The sequence below is a fragment of the Priapulus caudatus genome, unplaced genomic scaffold (assembly GCF_000485595.1).
Source record: "Priapulus caudatus unplaced genomic scaffold, Priapulus_caudatus-5.0.1 Scaffold223, whole genome shotgun sequence".
Taxonomy (NCBI): Eukaryota; Metazoa; Priapulida; class Priapulimorpha; order Priapulimorphida; family Priapulidae; genus Priapulus; species Priapulus caudatus.
In genome coordinates this window covers 95,845-112,834 of record NW_014577284.1, presented here as the reverse complement: position 1 = coordinate 112,834, position 16,990 = coordinate 95,845, and the positions used below count along the sequence as shown (strand labels likewise).

The 16,990-nt window shown below is 48.4% G+C and overlaps 2 protein-coding genes across 2 annotated transcripts in view; both read left to right on the top strand.

The window, feature by feature from the left end:
• Positions 1 to 3,101, top strand: part of LOC106807562 (cytochrome P450 2J2-like) — a 5,408-nt gene extending 2,307 nt beyond the window's left edge. The window contains exons 5-7 of the mRNA XM_014809932.1: positions 21 to 264; positions 886 to 1,001; positions 2,282 to 3,101. Coding sequence (XP_014665418.1) covers positions 21 to 264; positions 886 to 1,001; positions 2,282 to 2,815 — 894 coding nt within the window. The 3' untranslated portion in view covers positions 2,816 to 3,101. The remainder of the gene's footprint in view (positions 1 to 20; positions 265 to 885; positions 1,002 to 2,281) is intronic.
• Positions 3,102 to 7,875: 4,774 nt separating this feature from the next.
• Positions 7,876 to 16,990, top strand: part of LOC106807580 — a 21,644-nt gene continuing 12,529 nt past the window's right edge. Inside the window, exon 1 of the mRNA XM_014809958.1 lies at positions 7,876 to 8,823. Within this exon, the coding sequence (XP_014665444.1) occupies positions 8,075 to 8,823 (749 nt within the window). The 5' untranslated portion in view covers positions 7,876 to 8,074. The remainder of the gene's footprint in view (positions 8,824 to 16,990) is intronic.

The following is a 16,990-nucleotide window of genomic DNA, read 5'->3' as shown; positions in this document are numbered from 1 at the left end:
GCATATATATATATATGCAGGTTGAATATCTATCGAATGGAGCGGCCGTTAGTTTTCTGCCGTTTCTGGGCGCTCTTCCTGGCAGCCCTCTCACGAAATTCAAGAACAACTGGGACTGGCTCCGCACCGTTTGGCTCGAGAAGGAGATCGAAGAACACAAGCAGACGATCGACGCCAACCACCCACGTGACTTTATCGACTGCTATCTCATAAAGATGCAGGCGATGGAGAACTCTGAAGGGAAAAGCCGTTCATGCATGTCCGGTAATTTGCAGCATATCGCGCCTTCGCACACATCACACACACTGGTGCAGTAGGCTTGGTTAGTAGATTGGGTAGTGAGGCTGCAGTCAATTATTCAAGCCGAATGATACGTAGAAAATCGTGCTAGAATTAAGTTTGCTGTTGATCTCACGTTGGTCAAATCTTTTGTTTACCAGCTATGAATTTTTGTGTATCCAATTGTGACTAACGCGAATGTGCGGAGCTCGTAAAGCTGTCAAACCATCGCTAAATTTATAGCTCAGTGACTTCAAGTGACTAACTCGTCGAACCTACATGAGTAGTAAACCAGCGTGCCTGTGTAAAGACTCTCCAAGTCACTGCTTCACACAGTTCGAATCTGCGAGATATTTTCTCTAGAGTTATAAAAATACATCTACCACGATAGAAGGAACGACTACGACATCTCGCAAAAGTATTTACATCGCCAAAGAGCATATAATAACATTCTGGTTTTATTTTTTAGAATTTTAGTTTAAAAAACTGAAAACATCAACAAATTATAGACTCTTGGCCACCACCAAAGAAATGCGCAGCACGACAGGGCGCTCAGCCACCGAGCTTTACAGCGCCAGTACTACTAAGCTTGATATTCTTTTCCAGAGAAGCAGCTGACGACACTTGTCGCTGATCTGTTCGGTGCCGGCACAGAGACGACGTCCAACACGTTAACGTGGGGCTTGCTCTACATGATGCGCTACCCACATGTACAGCAGAAGGTAGGCTTCCTCGACCGCCGCTAGGGCAGCACTGCTGATAGTCCACCACTCGTAGGCAGAAAATGTTTCGAGACGAAACTGTGCGTCCCGAAACAGAATCATGCATGATTTACTTTAATTAATAATGTACGTTTTAGTCCGGATTATAGCCCGTGTTTAGCGCTGGATGGCGTGTACGCACTGCAAAAATTTTGCGCGCGTCAGCCCCGAACTAGTTCTGATGTGGGATCAAATTTGCAGTCTTTACGGGGTATATAATGAACGTGGGGAAAATGCTATCGTACGCCCGCGCGGGGGCGCTCGTAGGCGGAAAATGTTTCGAGACGAAACTGTGCGTCCCGAAACAGATTCATGCATAATTTACTTTAATTAATAATGTACGTGGAGCGAATGCAATCGTACGCCTGCGCGAATGCTCGTCTCTTCTCAGGCCAGAATCCTAAACCTGCTACAAACTGTTGATGGTCCACTGCACTGTTGGGGCTGCAAGGGTCCACTCGTCGGCAGAAATTGTTTCGACACCAAACTGTACGTCCCGAAATTAATTAACTTTAATTATTAATGTACGTGGGGACAAATGCAATCGTACGCGTGTATGCGCTCTCTTCCCAGGCCCTACTCCGCGATATAACCCTAACCCTCCTACCAACCGTTTCACGTTTTGCGCGCTAAATCAATGTTGAACCTTCTGAATAAACAGCTAAATCAATGTTGAACCTTCTGAATAAACAGCTAAATCAATGTTGAACCTTCTGAATAAACAGCTAAATCAATGTTGAACCTTCTGAATAAACAGTAGTCTCGACGCGACGTCCTATCCGCATAGTGTGATAATATATTTAGTGGCATTAATATTTGCCTTTTGTGTATAAAAATGGATTTTTGGCAAATCGTACTTGAATCGTTGTTGTAATGCAGAATCCAAAAGAAAAATACTTCGTTGCAGTTTGGGGAATGAAGGAAAAAAAGGAATGAATAAATGAAGTCGCCTTTATGTATAGCAGTAGTCATCGCTATCCGGCTTTGGAAATCTGCATCACAACCGTGTTTCGGGTTCGTGACGATTCAAAACAATAGTTAGCAGAACCGAACAGAGACGGGAGTATGTGCCCCCATAGTGACGAATCTCGTTTCTTTCTTTCATTTATTCTCTTCCCCCCCCTTCTCGCTCTATTTCATTCTCTCTCTCTCTCTCTTTCTCTCTCTCTCATTCTCTCTCTCATTCTCTCTCTCTCTCTCTCTCTCTCTCTCATTCTCTCTCTCTCTCACTCTCTCTGCAGATACAAGCAGAGCTGGATGATGTGGTCGGTAGAGGGCGCCTCCCGACAACCAAGGACAAGCCCGACCTGCCCTACACGCACGCGACCGTACTGGAGATTCTACGCTGCAGCACCGTCGTGCCGCTAGGTGTGCTGCGAGCGACCACGCAGGACACGACCCTCGCCGGCTACGACATCCCCAAACACGCCGTCCTTATACCGAACCTGTGGGCGGTCAGTCACGATCCGAGATACTGGGACAAACCGGACGAGTTTCGTCCCGAGCGCTTCCTCGACGCCGACGGGAAGGTGATGACGAACCGGGAAGCGCTTATCCTGTTCTCTTCCGGTACGCGCATCTGCCTGGGAGAACTCCTGGCGCGCGCCGAGGTTTTCCTCTACATCGCCTGCGTGCTGCAGAGGTTCACGATAGCGCCACCAGAGGGCAGCACGATGCCGGACGAGCGCGGGAAGCTCGGCATCACGTGGGCACCTCTGTCGTACAAGCTAAACTGCGACTGTTCGTTAAAGCAACGCTGTAGCATATGGTATTAATTACTTCCCCCTTTACTCATGTAGAAATATCCGGCTAACTACTAGCTCTAGTACTATAGCCCTCATTGTCAGTACTATAGCGTTCTGTGGCAGTCGAAACGAAGGCGATAGTCCTAAAGTTATATTATTACCTGCTTGCAGTTTGGGGGGGGAGGATATAATACACTGGCTGTAGCATAGAAATCACTCATGTATGTTTATTTGTAAGCGATCTATCGACAACTAGCATAACCGGACAGAGATGGGGGTGCTAGCTAGGGTAGCCATAGGAGGGAGTGAAAAGTTAGCGTAGAATAGGGAGGGGAGTTGAAAGTATAGGGTAGCGCATCAGGAGGGCGTGAAAAGTTCTAAGCTGTAGTGAGGCGGGATGAAAAGTTAGGGTAGGCAGCAGGAGGCGAGTGAAAGGTTAGGTAGCTGGAGAGGAGTGAAAAAGTTAGGGTGCCAGTAGGAGGGAGTGAAAAAGCTTAGGGTAGCTGCACGAGGAGTGAAAAAGTTAGGGTAGCTGGAGGAGGAGGGAGCTGAAAAAGTTAGAGTAGCATGCAGGAGGAAGGAGTGTAAAAGTTAGGCGTAGCATGCAGGAAGGGAGCGCCAAAGTTAGCGTAGCATCAGGAGGAGGGAGAGTGAAAATTAGGGTAGCATGCACGAGAGAGTGAAAATTGAGTAGCATGCCAGGAGGAGGGAGTGAAAAGTTAGGGTAGGGCAAGAGGAGGGAGTAAAAAGTTAGGGTAGCTGCAGGAGGTAGTGAAAATTTAGGGGAGGCGTAGGTGGAGGAGGGAGTGATAAAGTTAGGTAGCTGTCAAGGAGGAGTGAAAGTTTAGGGTAGCCTGCAAGAAGAGTGAAAAGTTAGCGTAGATGAGGAGGGAGTGAAAAGTAGAGTAGGCTGCAGGAGGGAGTGAAAAGTTAGAGCGGCAATGCAGGAGAGGGGGCAGTGAAAAGTTGGGTAGCAAGAGGAGGAGTAAAAAAGTTAGGGTACTGCAGGAGTAGTGAAAGTTTAGCGTAGGTTGGAGGAGGGAGTGAAAAGTTAGGTACAGGCAGGAAGGGAAGTGAAAGGTTAGGTAGCTAGGAGGAGGGAGTGAAAAAGTTAGGGTAGCCATAGGAGGGAGTGAAAAGTTAGCGTAGCTGCAGGAAGGAGTGAAAAGTTAGCGTAGCTGCAGGAGGGAGTGAAAAGTTAGGGTAGCATGCAGGCAGGAGGAGGGAGTGAAAAGTTAGGGTAGCATGAGGAGAGAGTGGGAGAAGGTTAAATAGTGTAGCGTAATAGAGAAAGAGATGAAAGTGGGAGTAGTGTAGTGTAGAGGCTCAAGAGGCGTAGGAGATTCGAGAAATGCAGGGGATAACTAGTATCGGAAGAGAGGAGGAAGACGGAGAGAGGTGGTGTGCGTGCGTGTGTGCGCGCGTGTTTGTTTGTTTGTTTGTTTGTATGTTTGTGTGTGTGTGTGTGTGTGTGTGTGGTGTGTGTGTATATGTGGTGTGTGTAGTGTGTGTGTGTGTGTGTGTTTGTTTGTTTTGTGTGTTGTGTGCGTGTGTTCATGTGTGTGTGTTGTGTGGTTGTTGTTTGTTTTGTTGTTTGTTTGTCCACTGTGTGTGCGCGTGTGTGTGTGGCGTGTGTTGTGCGTGCGTGCGTGCGTGCGTGCGTGCGTTCGGCGTGTGTGTGTGTGGTGATGTGTTGTGTGTGTGTGTGTGTGTGTGTGTGTGTAAGTGTGTGTGTGTGTGTGTGTAAAGTATGTGTGTGTGTGTGTGCGCGCAGCGTGCGTGAGCGGGTAAAGTGTGCGTGTAGCACGTGTGGCGAAATCGTCGCGTGTGCGTGTGCGTGTGCGTGTGCGTTTGCAGGTAAGTGTGTGTGTGTGTGTTGGTGTGTGGTGTGTGTGTGCGTGCGTGCTGTGCGTGCGTGCGTGCGTGCGTGTGTGTGTGTGTCTGTAGGAGTCCGCACACGTCATAACATCAGTGCAGAGAAAGGGCGGGCGCAGCACGGAGAACCCGTACGTTAGCTTCCCCACGTACGCACGCATCTCTCACGATCCGCACCATCAACGTGACAGACGGCATTCCATACGCCGGAAGGGATTAATGAAAGCCTCTGATATATTCCGGACTTTGTGAGTCATCTAGCCGTGCTTTCATCAATAGACGCGTGCTATTAGAAGGCTCTCGATGGCCGCTGATACGATGCGATATGGCGCTGACGAATGTGATACGCAAAATAAGCTGTCGGAATTAATTTTGTTCGCGGGTAAAAATGATTTTCTGCAAAACTGTTTTACGAAAACCAAGATCCGCCTTGATAGGCTTCAGACAGTAGTGTCGCGATCTCTCAGACAATGGGCCGCGGGCGCGTCGGGTATCTAATTCGTTCTAAACCTGTTAATGTGAGCGTAACAATGAGATAATTGTGGGTGGTGTATAACACACTTAAATTGGGCTAGGCGGCAAACGCACCTGTGTGGTTCTTTAGTCTACATGTACGCCAAGTTCAATCCGTTTTGAGCGAGCGAATAAATTCGAATTCGCTCGTGCTAGAACGAGCTGTCGGTTGTCACGCCACATTGTAAAGGCGATGTGACCAGTCTACCTCATTGTCAGATTGCCAACATCGTGTGTTTTCACATGTACTGCTGCATCGCGTCACTGAGTCAAGCAGTAGCAGTAGCAGCAGCAGCAGGCAGCATAGCAAGCAGCAGCACAGAGTAGTAGTCGTAGTAGGGAGTAGCAGTAGCAATAGCAGTAGGCAGTAGCAGTAGCAGGCTAGCAGTAGTAGGGCATCAGTGGCAGCAGGCAGTAGTAGCAGCAGTAGCGAGCAGTAGTAGTAGTAGGCAGCAGTCAGCAGCAAGCAGCAGCAGGCAGCAGCAGCAAGCCGGTAGCAGCAGCAGTAGTAGTGGGGGTAGCGCAGCAAGGCAACAGCAGCAGGCAGTCAGCAGCAGCAGTAGTAGTAGTAAGTAGTAGTAGTAGTAGTAGTAGGCAGTAGCAGTAGGGCAGTAAGCAGTAGCAGTACAGTAGCAGTAGGCAGTAGGCAGTAGGCAGTAGGCAGTAGCAGTAGCAGTACAGTAGCAGTAGCAGTAGCAGTAAGCAGTAGCAGTAGCAGTAGGCAGTAGCAGTAGGCAGTAGAGCGAGTAGGCATAAGCAGTCAGGCAGTAAGCAAGTAGCCGCAAGCAGCAGCCAGCAGACAGCACAGCAGCCAGCAGGCAGAAGCACAAGCAGCAGTAGTAGCAGCAGCAGCAGCAGCACAGCAAGTACAGTAGTAGTAGTAGCAGGCAGCAGGCAGCAGTACAGCAGCAGCAGCAGCAGCAGCAGAAAGTAGCATAGTAGCAGCAGCAGGCCCCCAAGCAGCAGCAGCAGCAGTAGGGCAGTAGCAGTAGTAGTTAGCAGCAGCAGCAGCAGTAGGCAGGGCAGCAGCAAGGCAGCAGTAGCAAGTAAGGCAGTAGCAGCAGGCAGGGCAGTAGTAGTAGTAACAGCAGCAGGCAGCTCAGCAGCAATGCAGCAGAGCAGCAGCAGCCTAAAGCTGGAGTGACAATACACAATTTGACTTTGAACTTACCTTAAAAACATTTTTTGTCTAGATACCGAGTAATATAATAAGAATATAACATAAAGACATAACTAAATATATGTGTACGAGAAATAAAATAAAATAAAATAAAATGAATATGTACACGAAATAAAGATGGGATATTTTTTCACGTAGCGCAGATTTGTAGAGCTTAAACAGATCATACTAACTGTCATTTCTAAAGTGATTCATATTGATTTGCATTGGGAACAGAGAAACAAACAGACATACATTCACAAATATGTATTAAATGTATATATATATATATATATATATAATATTATTATAAGCGAATTAAAAATAAACAAATGTAAAAAATAGGAAAAGGGTGTTAAATTTTAATATGCGAGCTTTCGAGAAGCATATCTCTTCATTAGGCGTTAAACTGACATTAGAATGGAGCCGTTTAATATAAAACAAAAATATATATACAGATATATATATATAATAAGTAAAAATACACGGACACGCCATAAAAGAAGATAAGATAAATTTAAAATATAAATTAGATGCAAAATTTTTATTACGCGAGCTTCGAGAACAATATGTCTCTTCGTCAGGCGACACAATAACATTTATATATATATAATTATATTATATTAAATATATATATAACATATTTGTATGTAATGTATGCAGATTAAGACGACGCAATCAGTAGTAACGGGAAACGGGCACGCCACTATTATCTCTTCAATCATAAACAGCATCCTAATATACCGGAACGCAAGTGTAAAGTTTCTTGTGGGCTACAAATTTAAACTACTGCCTATATTTACCTCCGCTTCATTAGCAGCTGAAATAGCGTGTGCTTCAACAGCTATCATAAAAAAAACAGTCCGCGCGCGCGCACACACACAAATACACACACACACACACACGCATCACACCACACACACACACACCACACACCACACACAGTTGCACACACACGCAGCGCGCACACATCGCACACGCACGCAACGCATACACAAAAGATTCGTTGCGTCGCGCGCGCGACGCGCGCACACATCACGCGATACACACACACGCGCACACACACACAACACACAGACACCCACACACACACACACATCGACTTCAGGCCACGGCGCAGGCGCACACCAGCAGCATACACAAACGTCGGTGGACGCGCGCGCAACAGCCACATACATAACACGCGCGCACGACACACACACACACACAACGCACACACAACAGGGCACGCACCGCACACACGCACGGACGCACTACGCACACAGCACGTGGTATGCTAATGTAATTAGCGCTACTTTCGTTAATTACTAACGCTGCTGCTGCTGCACCATGCTGCTGCGAATAGCTGCGGGCCACCACCACTCATCGCCACCAGCACCCGTCGTGCTCTGACTGACATGTTTTTACCTCGCCCATTCCCGCGCTTTTTCAGCAGACGCGTAAATATAACCGCAACGGCGATGCCACCGACGCCACACGCCGCTCCGCCACCCCTCATACATCGAGCGCATAAGTCACGCTCGTGACGTCAGCGGTTCCGCGTCGCCGCGTCGGGGGCAGTTGTAGGGAGGGGGGGGAGGTTTTTCGCGTGGAGGTATATATACGCGCGCGGCGTCCCTGCGAGCACGTCTGCATCGTTCCCAACCGACGCGGCGACGACGACGACCGCACCGCCCACGATGTCGTCGTGACGTCACAGTGTACGAGCTCAACTACGGTGCTGCCACCAACTAACGACGACGATGAAGCCGACGACGACAACGACGACCGTGGCGTGTTTCGCCCTTCTCGCGCTGGCTGTGTTGGCAAGCGTCGGTCCGACGGCGGGCAAGCACAGCGACTTCGCCAAGCTGCGGCGGACGGCGACGGGCGAACACGAACTGCGCATCTACTACAACGGCCTGCTCGCGAAGCGGACGTGGGCGACGGCGGCGACCTCTAACGGCAGCAGCGAGCGAGCGCTCGAGCTGCGCGAAGTCAGCGACGGCAGCAAGGTACTGCGTACGATACACGCGCACGGAGGCCACCTGGCGGACTGCGACATGTCGGTCGACGCCGCCGACGTCGAGCGATTCGTCCGAGACTTCTATCGCGACGACGACAACGCGACCGACGTCGCCGTGCCGACGACGACCGCCGACGTGCGCGCGACGACGGACATGCGTCGCATGCGCCGCGAGTGCAACCACCTCCACCGGACGCTGAGGAGGCAGCTGAAAAAGGAAGGCCGGAAACGGAAGCGCGGCGACAACGACGACAGGAAGCGGGCGACCCACGCGCGACGTCGACGCGCCGTGCTGGTTCCCGGAACCAAGTGGTGCGGCGCCGGAAACTCCGCCAACGACATCGACGACCTGGGCGACGAGGCCGCGACCGACAGCTGCTGTCGCGCGCACGACCAGTGCAGCATCACTGTCGGCGCTTACTCGTGGCAGTACGGCCTCTTCAACGCTCGCTTCACGACGCTCAGCCACTGCGACTGCGAAGAGACGTAAGTGACGGCGCGCACGCACGCACGCAGCCATGCACGTACGCAAGCACTCGCGCACGCACGCACGCAGGCACGCACACGCACGCATGAGCACGCAAGCACACACGTACGCATACGCTTCCGTTCAGATACATATATATTAGGAGTCAATAATAGAAAATCTATTATCTAGTATCTAAAATCTATTATTTTCTATTATGGACTCTTGATATATATACATATATATATATATATATATATATATATATATATATATATACAGAGCACGATGTGCAGATGTATTGATATATACAACTGGAGAGATGTAGAGATCCAGAGAGGTATAATGTATCAGTGCATAAATGCATAAATTAAAAATGTATAGATAATCCGCTAAGAGCATTCGTGATCTCTCTAGCGATAGAAAATTGATTATACGTGGCGTCATATACAAAAATCCTAAACCTTTAAGGAAATCATGAGAAAGTCCTCATGGTTCAATTCAATTTATATCAGCGTTATATGAGGCAACTATATCATACCCATGTGTACATCCTCGTAACTTGCGAACATGTCCTAACGCCCAGTAAATATTCTGACGATTACATAAGGTAACTACGTAAGGCGTACTAGCAGTTAGTTTTAGGATGGTGGCTGCTGTTAAAAAGAAGCCATACCATGTAAAACCTTCGCACGGTCTGTCTTGTATTCGAATATACAGTCCGTGTCAACGCTAACCGCGACTCCAATTTTCCCTCGACGACGACGATGATGATAATAATGATGATGATAACAATGATGATGACGACGACGTGCAACCGTGAAGAGATAATTACGGCTTGTTACGTGACTCACGCGTTTCAGGCGCGTTAGATGTCGTGATGCGATGTATACGCCGTGTGTATGTGGGCCACGGAGGATTTAATATGCGGTCTCGTTGCCTGCCTGGCGCATTAGCACAGTACGGCACGCGCCGCCACGCTAGCTCGATATTGTTAACTATCGTGGACTACGCACAGTGGTCAAAACAAGCGCACATACGCAGTAACGTACGCCCGTAGGCACGCACGGACGCACGCACGCACGCATGCACGCATGCCCGTCTACAAACACGCCTGCACGCAGGTACACGCACGGATTTGGAGGCGACGTGACTTGTTGTTTATCTGTCAAACAAGGCGAATCGACTCTGAGCAAGAGCCCTGTAAACGTTTCCATTTCCATCATTTTAACGTCTTATATAAACCCTGTCTAAAACTGACGAAACGAAACGAAATAATGAGAGAAATCCTAAAGGTATGTAAATACATGTAGGTGTGGTACCGGAAGTTGCCTGGGTTCTTTTCGCGACCAAAATATGATATGCACATGTTTGAAAAGAAAGCAGTAAAGAAGAAATACTGCTGCAATGAACACAATAATTGTGTAATCAACGAATATAACTATATTTACCACAACATTTCTAGATAGACGACGCACAACATAATACAAAACAACACATAACATAACATAAATAAGGCTAACAAAATTCAGTATAACATGATATACTACTGCAGTATATGCAGCAGTTGTACAACCAATTAATAGACATGCAGTATTTTTAATGCAACAAGTCTTTTGCGTTGATTAAATTGACTACGTCACGAATTTTCCATGGTAAAATTTGTAAAAAAAAATGGCCATTTTTTTTTACATTAAAAGTACTAACGTTACTAAATATATTCTCAAACTCTCACCTAATAAAAATGTTTTTACGTTAGTTAAATTTGCAAAAATCTAGACGATTTGGTAATTTCTGTTGTCTAACACTATTCCCCCAGTACCGTTCAGATACTGGAGTCTCTCTGTTTTTCACCGGCAAATTAGGGCATGTAAAGAAGGTATATAAGCACGAAAAGTAAACAGAAACACTAATTGTATTTTCATACATTTTATTTTATACAAATAACACACAAATATACTACTTGATGGTGCTAGAAATTCGTGACGTAATCACTTTAAGTGATGCATTGACTATTGATCGCACTACATGTGTACAGTGTCTAGTCTATAGATTAGTGTGTTAGTCGTAACGTATCTTTACCGCACGTAATGCTGCAGAACTAAGGTAAACATTCCTGGCAAGTGACCTATTGTTTCTGTAAATACTCTATTATTATGACATACCTAGACAGTATTTGCGCGGAAGGAAAGGATATTATGTCAATGGCGTAAACGCATATCCTACTCAGTCACTGATATAGTCAAATGACAGTATGATGCATATACGAAGTGTCACAATGGAAAGAGCGTGACCGGCGGTTGGCGAAATCTGTTAGCTGATTGACTAATGCTGTTTTTCCGTGTTTGTTCAAATTCTGTCGTGGCAAATGAAACTTTTGTTAGCCTAAAGCCATGCAGGTCGGGTAGGCCCTTGTGGTGATAGGTGCTGTGATTGGCCGGGTTGTTTATAAGAAGTTCAGACATCCAGGCTTATATTATGACAATGTATATATAATATATATAATATAAATATATAATAATAGCGTGTGTGTGTGTGTGTGTGTGTGCGTGCGGCCGTGTGTGCGTGCGTAGCGTGCGCGTGCGTGCGTGAGTGCGTGCGTCCGTGCGTGCGTGCGTGCTGCGTGCGTGCGTGTGTGTGTGTGTGTGTGGTAGTGTGTGTGTGTGTGTGTAGTGTGTGTGTGTGTGTGTGGTGTGTGATTTAGTGTAATGAGAGTGGCGTTGCGCATGCATTGTGGTCATTCCGTCACGTTTGCGCAGTGGTGTGCGCGCGCGCGTGTAATATATTACTATCTTAAATCTAATTTATATATATATATTCTAGTCTAATTCTATATATATAATATAGTATAATATATAGTAGTATATAGAAAAATAGTTATATAAGCAGATTGCAGAGATGACAACATGGCGGTCACCGCGTCACATCTGTGCCGCCAGTGTGTTTATTCGGAAAAGATCTAAAGATTTCGCGGCGCTTGACGTGTAGACAGCGAGAGACACTGAATAATAAAGCATTAATGGCGCCGTAAAATCTATCAGTCCATAAGTCTATATAGCTGCTCATAAATCGAGAAATATATAGACGTCGGCGCCACGGCGTTGTTTTTATACGTTGCGACTGCGGGAAGTGTTTGTTTTGGTCACTCCGGCAACAATTCGGCTGTTTAGTTCGGCCTATATTTTATATAGAGTTATTGCATTGGAATAACTACATGATATTTCAAGAAGAAGAAAAAGAAGAAGAAGAAGAAGAAGAAGAAGAACTTAAGCCGCGAAAGAGGGCACGGAAAACGGTATGACAACAATTATAGTGTCGGTGCGTGTTCAAATGGCGAGGGTCCTGAATAGAAGAAGGTCAGAGACTATGCAAACACACGCGAGGGCGTGAAAGTCTTCGGTGAACGGGACCGTTGCCAGGTATCGCATCACATCTCAGTATGCAACCTCGAAATTTATGTGTGGCAGTATGTACGATCTCAACGTGTTGTTCTGATTCCCTGTCACGCGTAGTAAAGTACGTGCGTAAGATCACGTTCACATAATCGCACACGCACGATCGCACACTTGCACGTTCACACACACTCGCACGTTCACACACTCGCACATTCACACACTCGCACATTCATACAAGGAACGATCCTATACACTCGTACGATCACACTCGTACCTTCACACAACCGCACGTTCACACTCGTACGTTCATTCACTCGTACGTTCACACTCGTACGTTCACACTCGTACGTTCACACTACGTCGCGAACGTTCAGCAAATCGTACGTTCACACAGCTGCGCGTTCACTGACACGCACGTTCCACACACTCGTACCTTCAACGAACACTCGCCGCTATCACACACGCAACGTTCAGCGACACAAGGCGCTATCACATGCACTCGTACGTTCACATCACACAGCGCGTTTCACACACGCACTGTTCACACACTCCGTACGTTCGACACACTCGCGCATGATCACAGCACCTACGTTCACACACGCGCTATCACGAACTCCGTACCGTTCACACCCGGCGTGCGTTCAGCCACACACGTACAACACTCGTACGTCACACCCTCGCGCTATCACAATTCACGCATCGTTCACACACCGCCTATCACACACTCGCGCTATCTACACAACCAACCAAGTTCACACACATCGCACGTTCACGGACACGCGCGTTCACGAAACACGGGCTACTGACGTTCAGCGAACTACAGTCGTTACGTTCACGACACGCGCGCTATCACACACCGCGTTCACAGGTACACTCGCACGTTCACACACTGGGCTCGACGTTCACGACACTCACACTTCATTCACGTCGTAACTGCTCACATCACTCGTACGTTCACCACACTCCCCGATCGATCACAAGACCACTCACACACTGCGTACGTTCACACTCTCGGACGTTCACACACTCGTACTTCACACAACTCGGCGCTATCACACACCGCGCGTTCCACGAGCACTCGACGTCACACACTCACACGTTCACTTCACTCGTACGTTCACATCACACTCGTACGTTCACACACTCGCACGAAACACACCACGACACTCGACGTTCACTCAACTGCGGCACGTTCACAAGCTCGTACTTCACACACTCACACGTTTCAGCACACTCGGGACGTTCCACACACGACGCCACGATCACACAGGCTCGCACGATCACACAATCCACCGTCACACACACGCGCGTACGTCACGGACTCGTACGTTCAAACACGTCCGTAGCGTTCACACAACTCACACTTCACCACACTCGCACGTTCAACCTACGAGCGTCGTACGTTCCAACACACGAGCGCGTTCACACACGCAGCGTTCAGCACACTTCGACGTTCAACGACACAATCGCGCTATCACCACACGGCGGGGCACTTTCACACACGCGTCTATCACAGCACACTCGGACCTTCACACACGCGCGTTCACACGACGCACGTTGTCACACAACCACTCGTACGGTTCACACACTCGCGCTATCAACTCACGCGACGTCACCACACGGCGCATCACACACTCGTACTTCATTACACGGCGCGTTACGACACCACGTTCAACACACATCGTACGTTCAACGACTCTCGCGCTATCACACATCCACGTTCACACACGCGCTATAGCACCCTCGCGCTATCACACACGGCACGTTACACAACTCGCAACGTTCACACACCCGCGTTTCACACACGCACGTGTCACACACTCGGGTACGTTCACGGTCACACTCGCGCTAGTCACACACGCGCGTTCACACACTCGCCACTTTCACACACTCGTACGTTCAACCACACCACACGTTCACTCGAACATCGTACGTCACACACTCGTACGTTCATACACTCGCACGATCCACACACCACACAGCTCGTACGTTCAACGATCACATCATCGGCACTTCACACACTTCGTACGTTCAACACACCTCGCGGCTATCACACAACGCGCGTTTCACACGGCACTCGCCTTTTCACGACCACTCACACGTTCACGTCACTCGTACGTTCACAGACCACGCCGTACGTTTCACACACGTCGCACGATCACACACTCACACACTCGTACTTCCGTCAAATCGACGTTCACAACAGCGTCGACGTTCCACACACTCACAGCGTTCCACGATACACTCGGGACGTCCCAACACACGCACGAATCACACACTCGTCACGATTACACACTCACTACGTTCACGACAGCACGCAGCGTTCACAACAACGCAGCGTTTGACGCACGAACAGCAACGTTCCAAACTCGCGCTAATCACAGCACATCGCGCTATCAACAGGACGCACGGTTCACACATCGCGCTATCACACGACGCACGTTCACAGCACGCGCGCTAACACAGCCCACTCGCGCATCAGCACACGCACGTTCACAGAAGCGCACTCGCGTTATCACACACTCGGCGCTATCCACACAACGGCACGTTCACACGACGGCGCGCTAATCACACACTGCGCGCTATCACAAACACTCCGCTATCACACCACGCAGCGTCACAGCACTCCGCGCTATCACACACGCACGTTCACAACTGTCCCCTCGCGCTATACCACTCGCGCTATCACACACGCACGGTCAACGAACACTCGCGCTATTCACACACTCGCGCTATCACGCCATGTCGCGCTATCACGCATTCGCACGTTCACAGCACATGTCGCACGATCACAACGGGCGCTCCACGCCACAAGACGATCAATCACCTAGCCTGTATAGGACGGTGTGATGATGGCACGGTTGACATCAATGATTAGTCATGGATACCATCAAATAGCCCATACATAGAAAGTGCCTCTAGATTCTATATGGACTATTTTATACCATCATAGCTTGCTCGCAATCACCAGGATAAGCGCAAGAGCTGTGCGTAGTGGCGCGGGCGTGCAACGCGTGTATGGCGTTCACGCGTGCCTGTCCACGTTGTGTGCTTGCTGCGGCATGTGTGGCGTGCGGCAATGTTGTGTGTGCGTGCATGTGTGTGCGTGCGTTGCATGTCTGTTTGCCACGTGCATGTGTGCTTAGTTTTGCCGCGCGCGTGCGTGTGCGTACGTGTGTGTTTTGAACAGCGCGCGGTGTTGTTACTCGTCGGCCTGCGTGCGTGTTTCGCTATGCGCGCGTGGTGGCGTGCAAGGAGGATAACAAGCAGGAGGAATAACAAGCAGAGTGATCTTCTATACAAGTGCCTGGGTTATTAACAACACGCTAAATACCGCATTTCGTCATCGTCTCACTGTGTGACCGGCGTCGCGAACTTGTTCTCATACCACGGGTCAACCACAAGCGTCTAGACACTTATATGAAATCGCGATATGAGACGCAAGATCGTGGCACGCAAGTGATTGGCTGATTAGATCAGCTGCCTCCTTGTTACGGAATGCATGGCGCCGCACGCAAATTTTTTTTGCCCCAAGCCGTATAATAACATAGCGAAGAATTTTAGGCGCCTTCTGATGTCTGCTTCGATTTGCTTTGACTGAAGAAAACCTTCAACAACATAGAACAAACGCCATTTATGAAAATTATTTTTCTTGAACTTTTCGAGGCAGTACAGTGTGTACATGTAACATCTTCTCTTCGTTTTTTCTTATTATTAATTTTATTTTATATTCATATGTCGCAATCATTATAGGTCCTCTATATAAATCAGAAATCATCACTCAAAAATCATCAATCAAAAATCATCAATCAAAAATAATGAAGGGCACTAAAAACGAAGAAGAAGATGTACGACTGACACTGTACTGCCGAAAGTTCAGGAAAACAGATTTCGCGCCCGCACGTTTCAAGGAACCGCTCGCTACATACGAGCTAATATGGGTTAGGGATTGAAACTACCTAAGTAAGGGCTGATAGGGTCTATGTCGCCCATGGTATCCGGAACGTAACCGCTGGGTACGGTCTGGTAACCGGAACGTACCGCTGTAACTAACGCTAATATGCCGACCGTACCTCGGCTACCTCCATAACGAGAGTTAGTAGTCGCCTACGCCTACTCCCTAACCCTAACCCTGAATAAAAACCCTAATAACACCTAACCGGTAACAACATAACCATATCAAATAGTACCAGGGTACGTCCGGTATACGAACCGTACGCGCATGGGTACGTTCGCGGCAGTACTGCGGAGACATAGACCCCATATGCAGCCCAGAGTAGGATAAAAACAACCGATTTACCAAACCCTACTATAATCGACATATACACGTAGCCACACCGTATAGCCCACCACTATCATGATACGTTTCTCTCTCCTCCTACTACTCTGCTCTCTCTCTCTCGCCTCTCTCTCGTCGATCTCTCTCTCTCTCTTCTTTGCTCATCCTCTCGTCTCTCTCTTCTTTCCTTTTCTATTCTCTCGTCTCACTCTCTTTCTTCTCTCTCTGTCTCCCTCTCTCGTGCGTCTGCTCTCTCTTTCGTCTCTCTCTCGTCCTCTCTCTCTCTCTCTCTCTTTCTTCTCGATCTCTTCTCTCTCTCTCTCTCTCTCTCTCATATCTCGCCGCCGCGCGCGCTTTCTCGCCATCCTCTTGTCTATTCCTCGTCACTCCTTTCTCTCCTCTTAACGGTTGCTCACCATAGCTTTTTCCTCGTCACAGCGCCGCGTCCCTTTTCGTCCTGTCTCAATACCTTCGTTCTTTCGCTCTCTCTCTCACCACCCAGCCAGCCACACA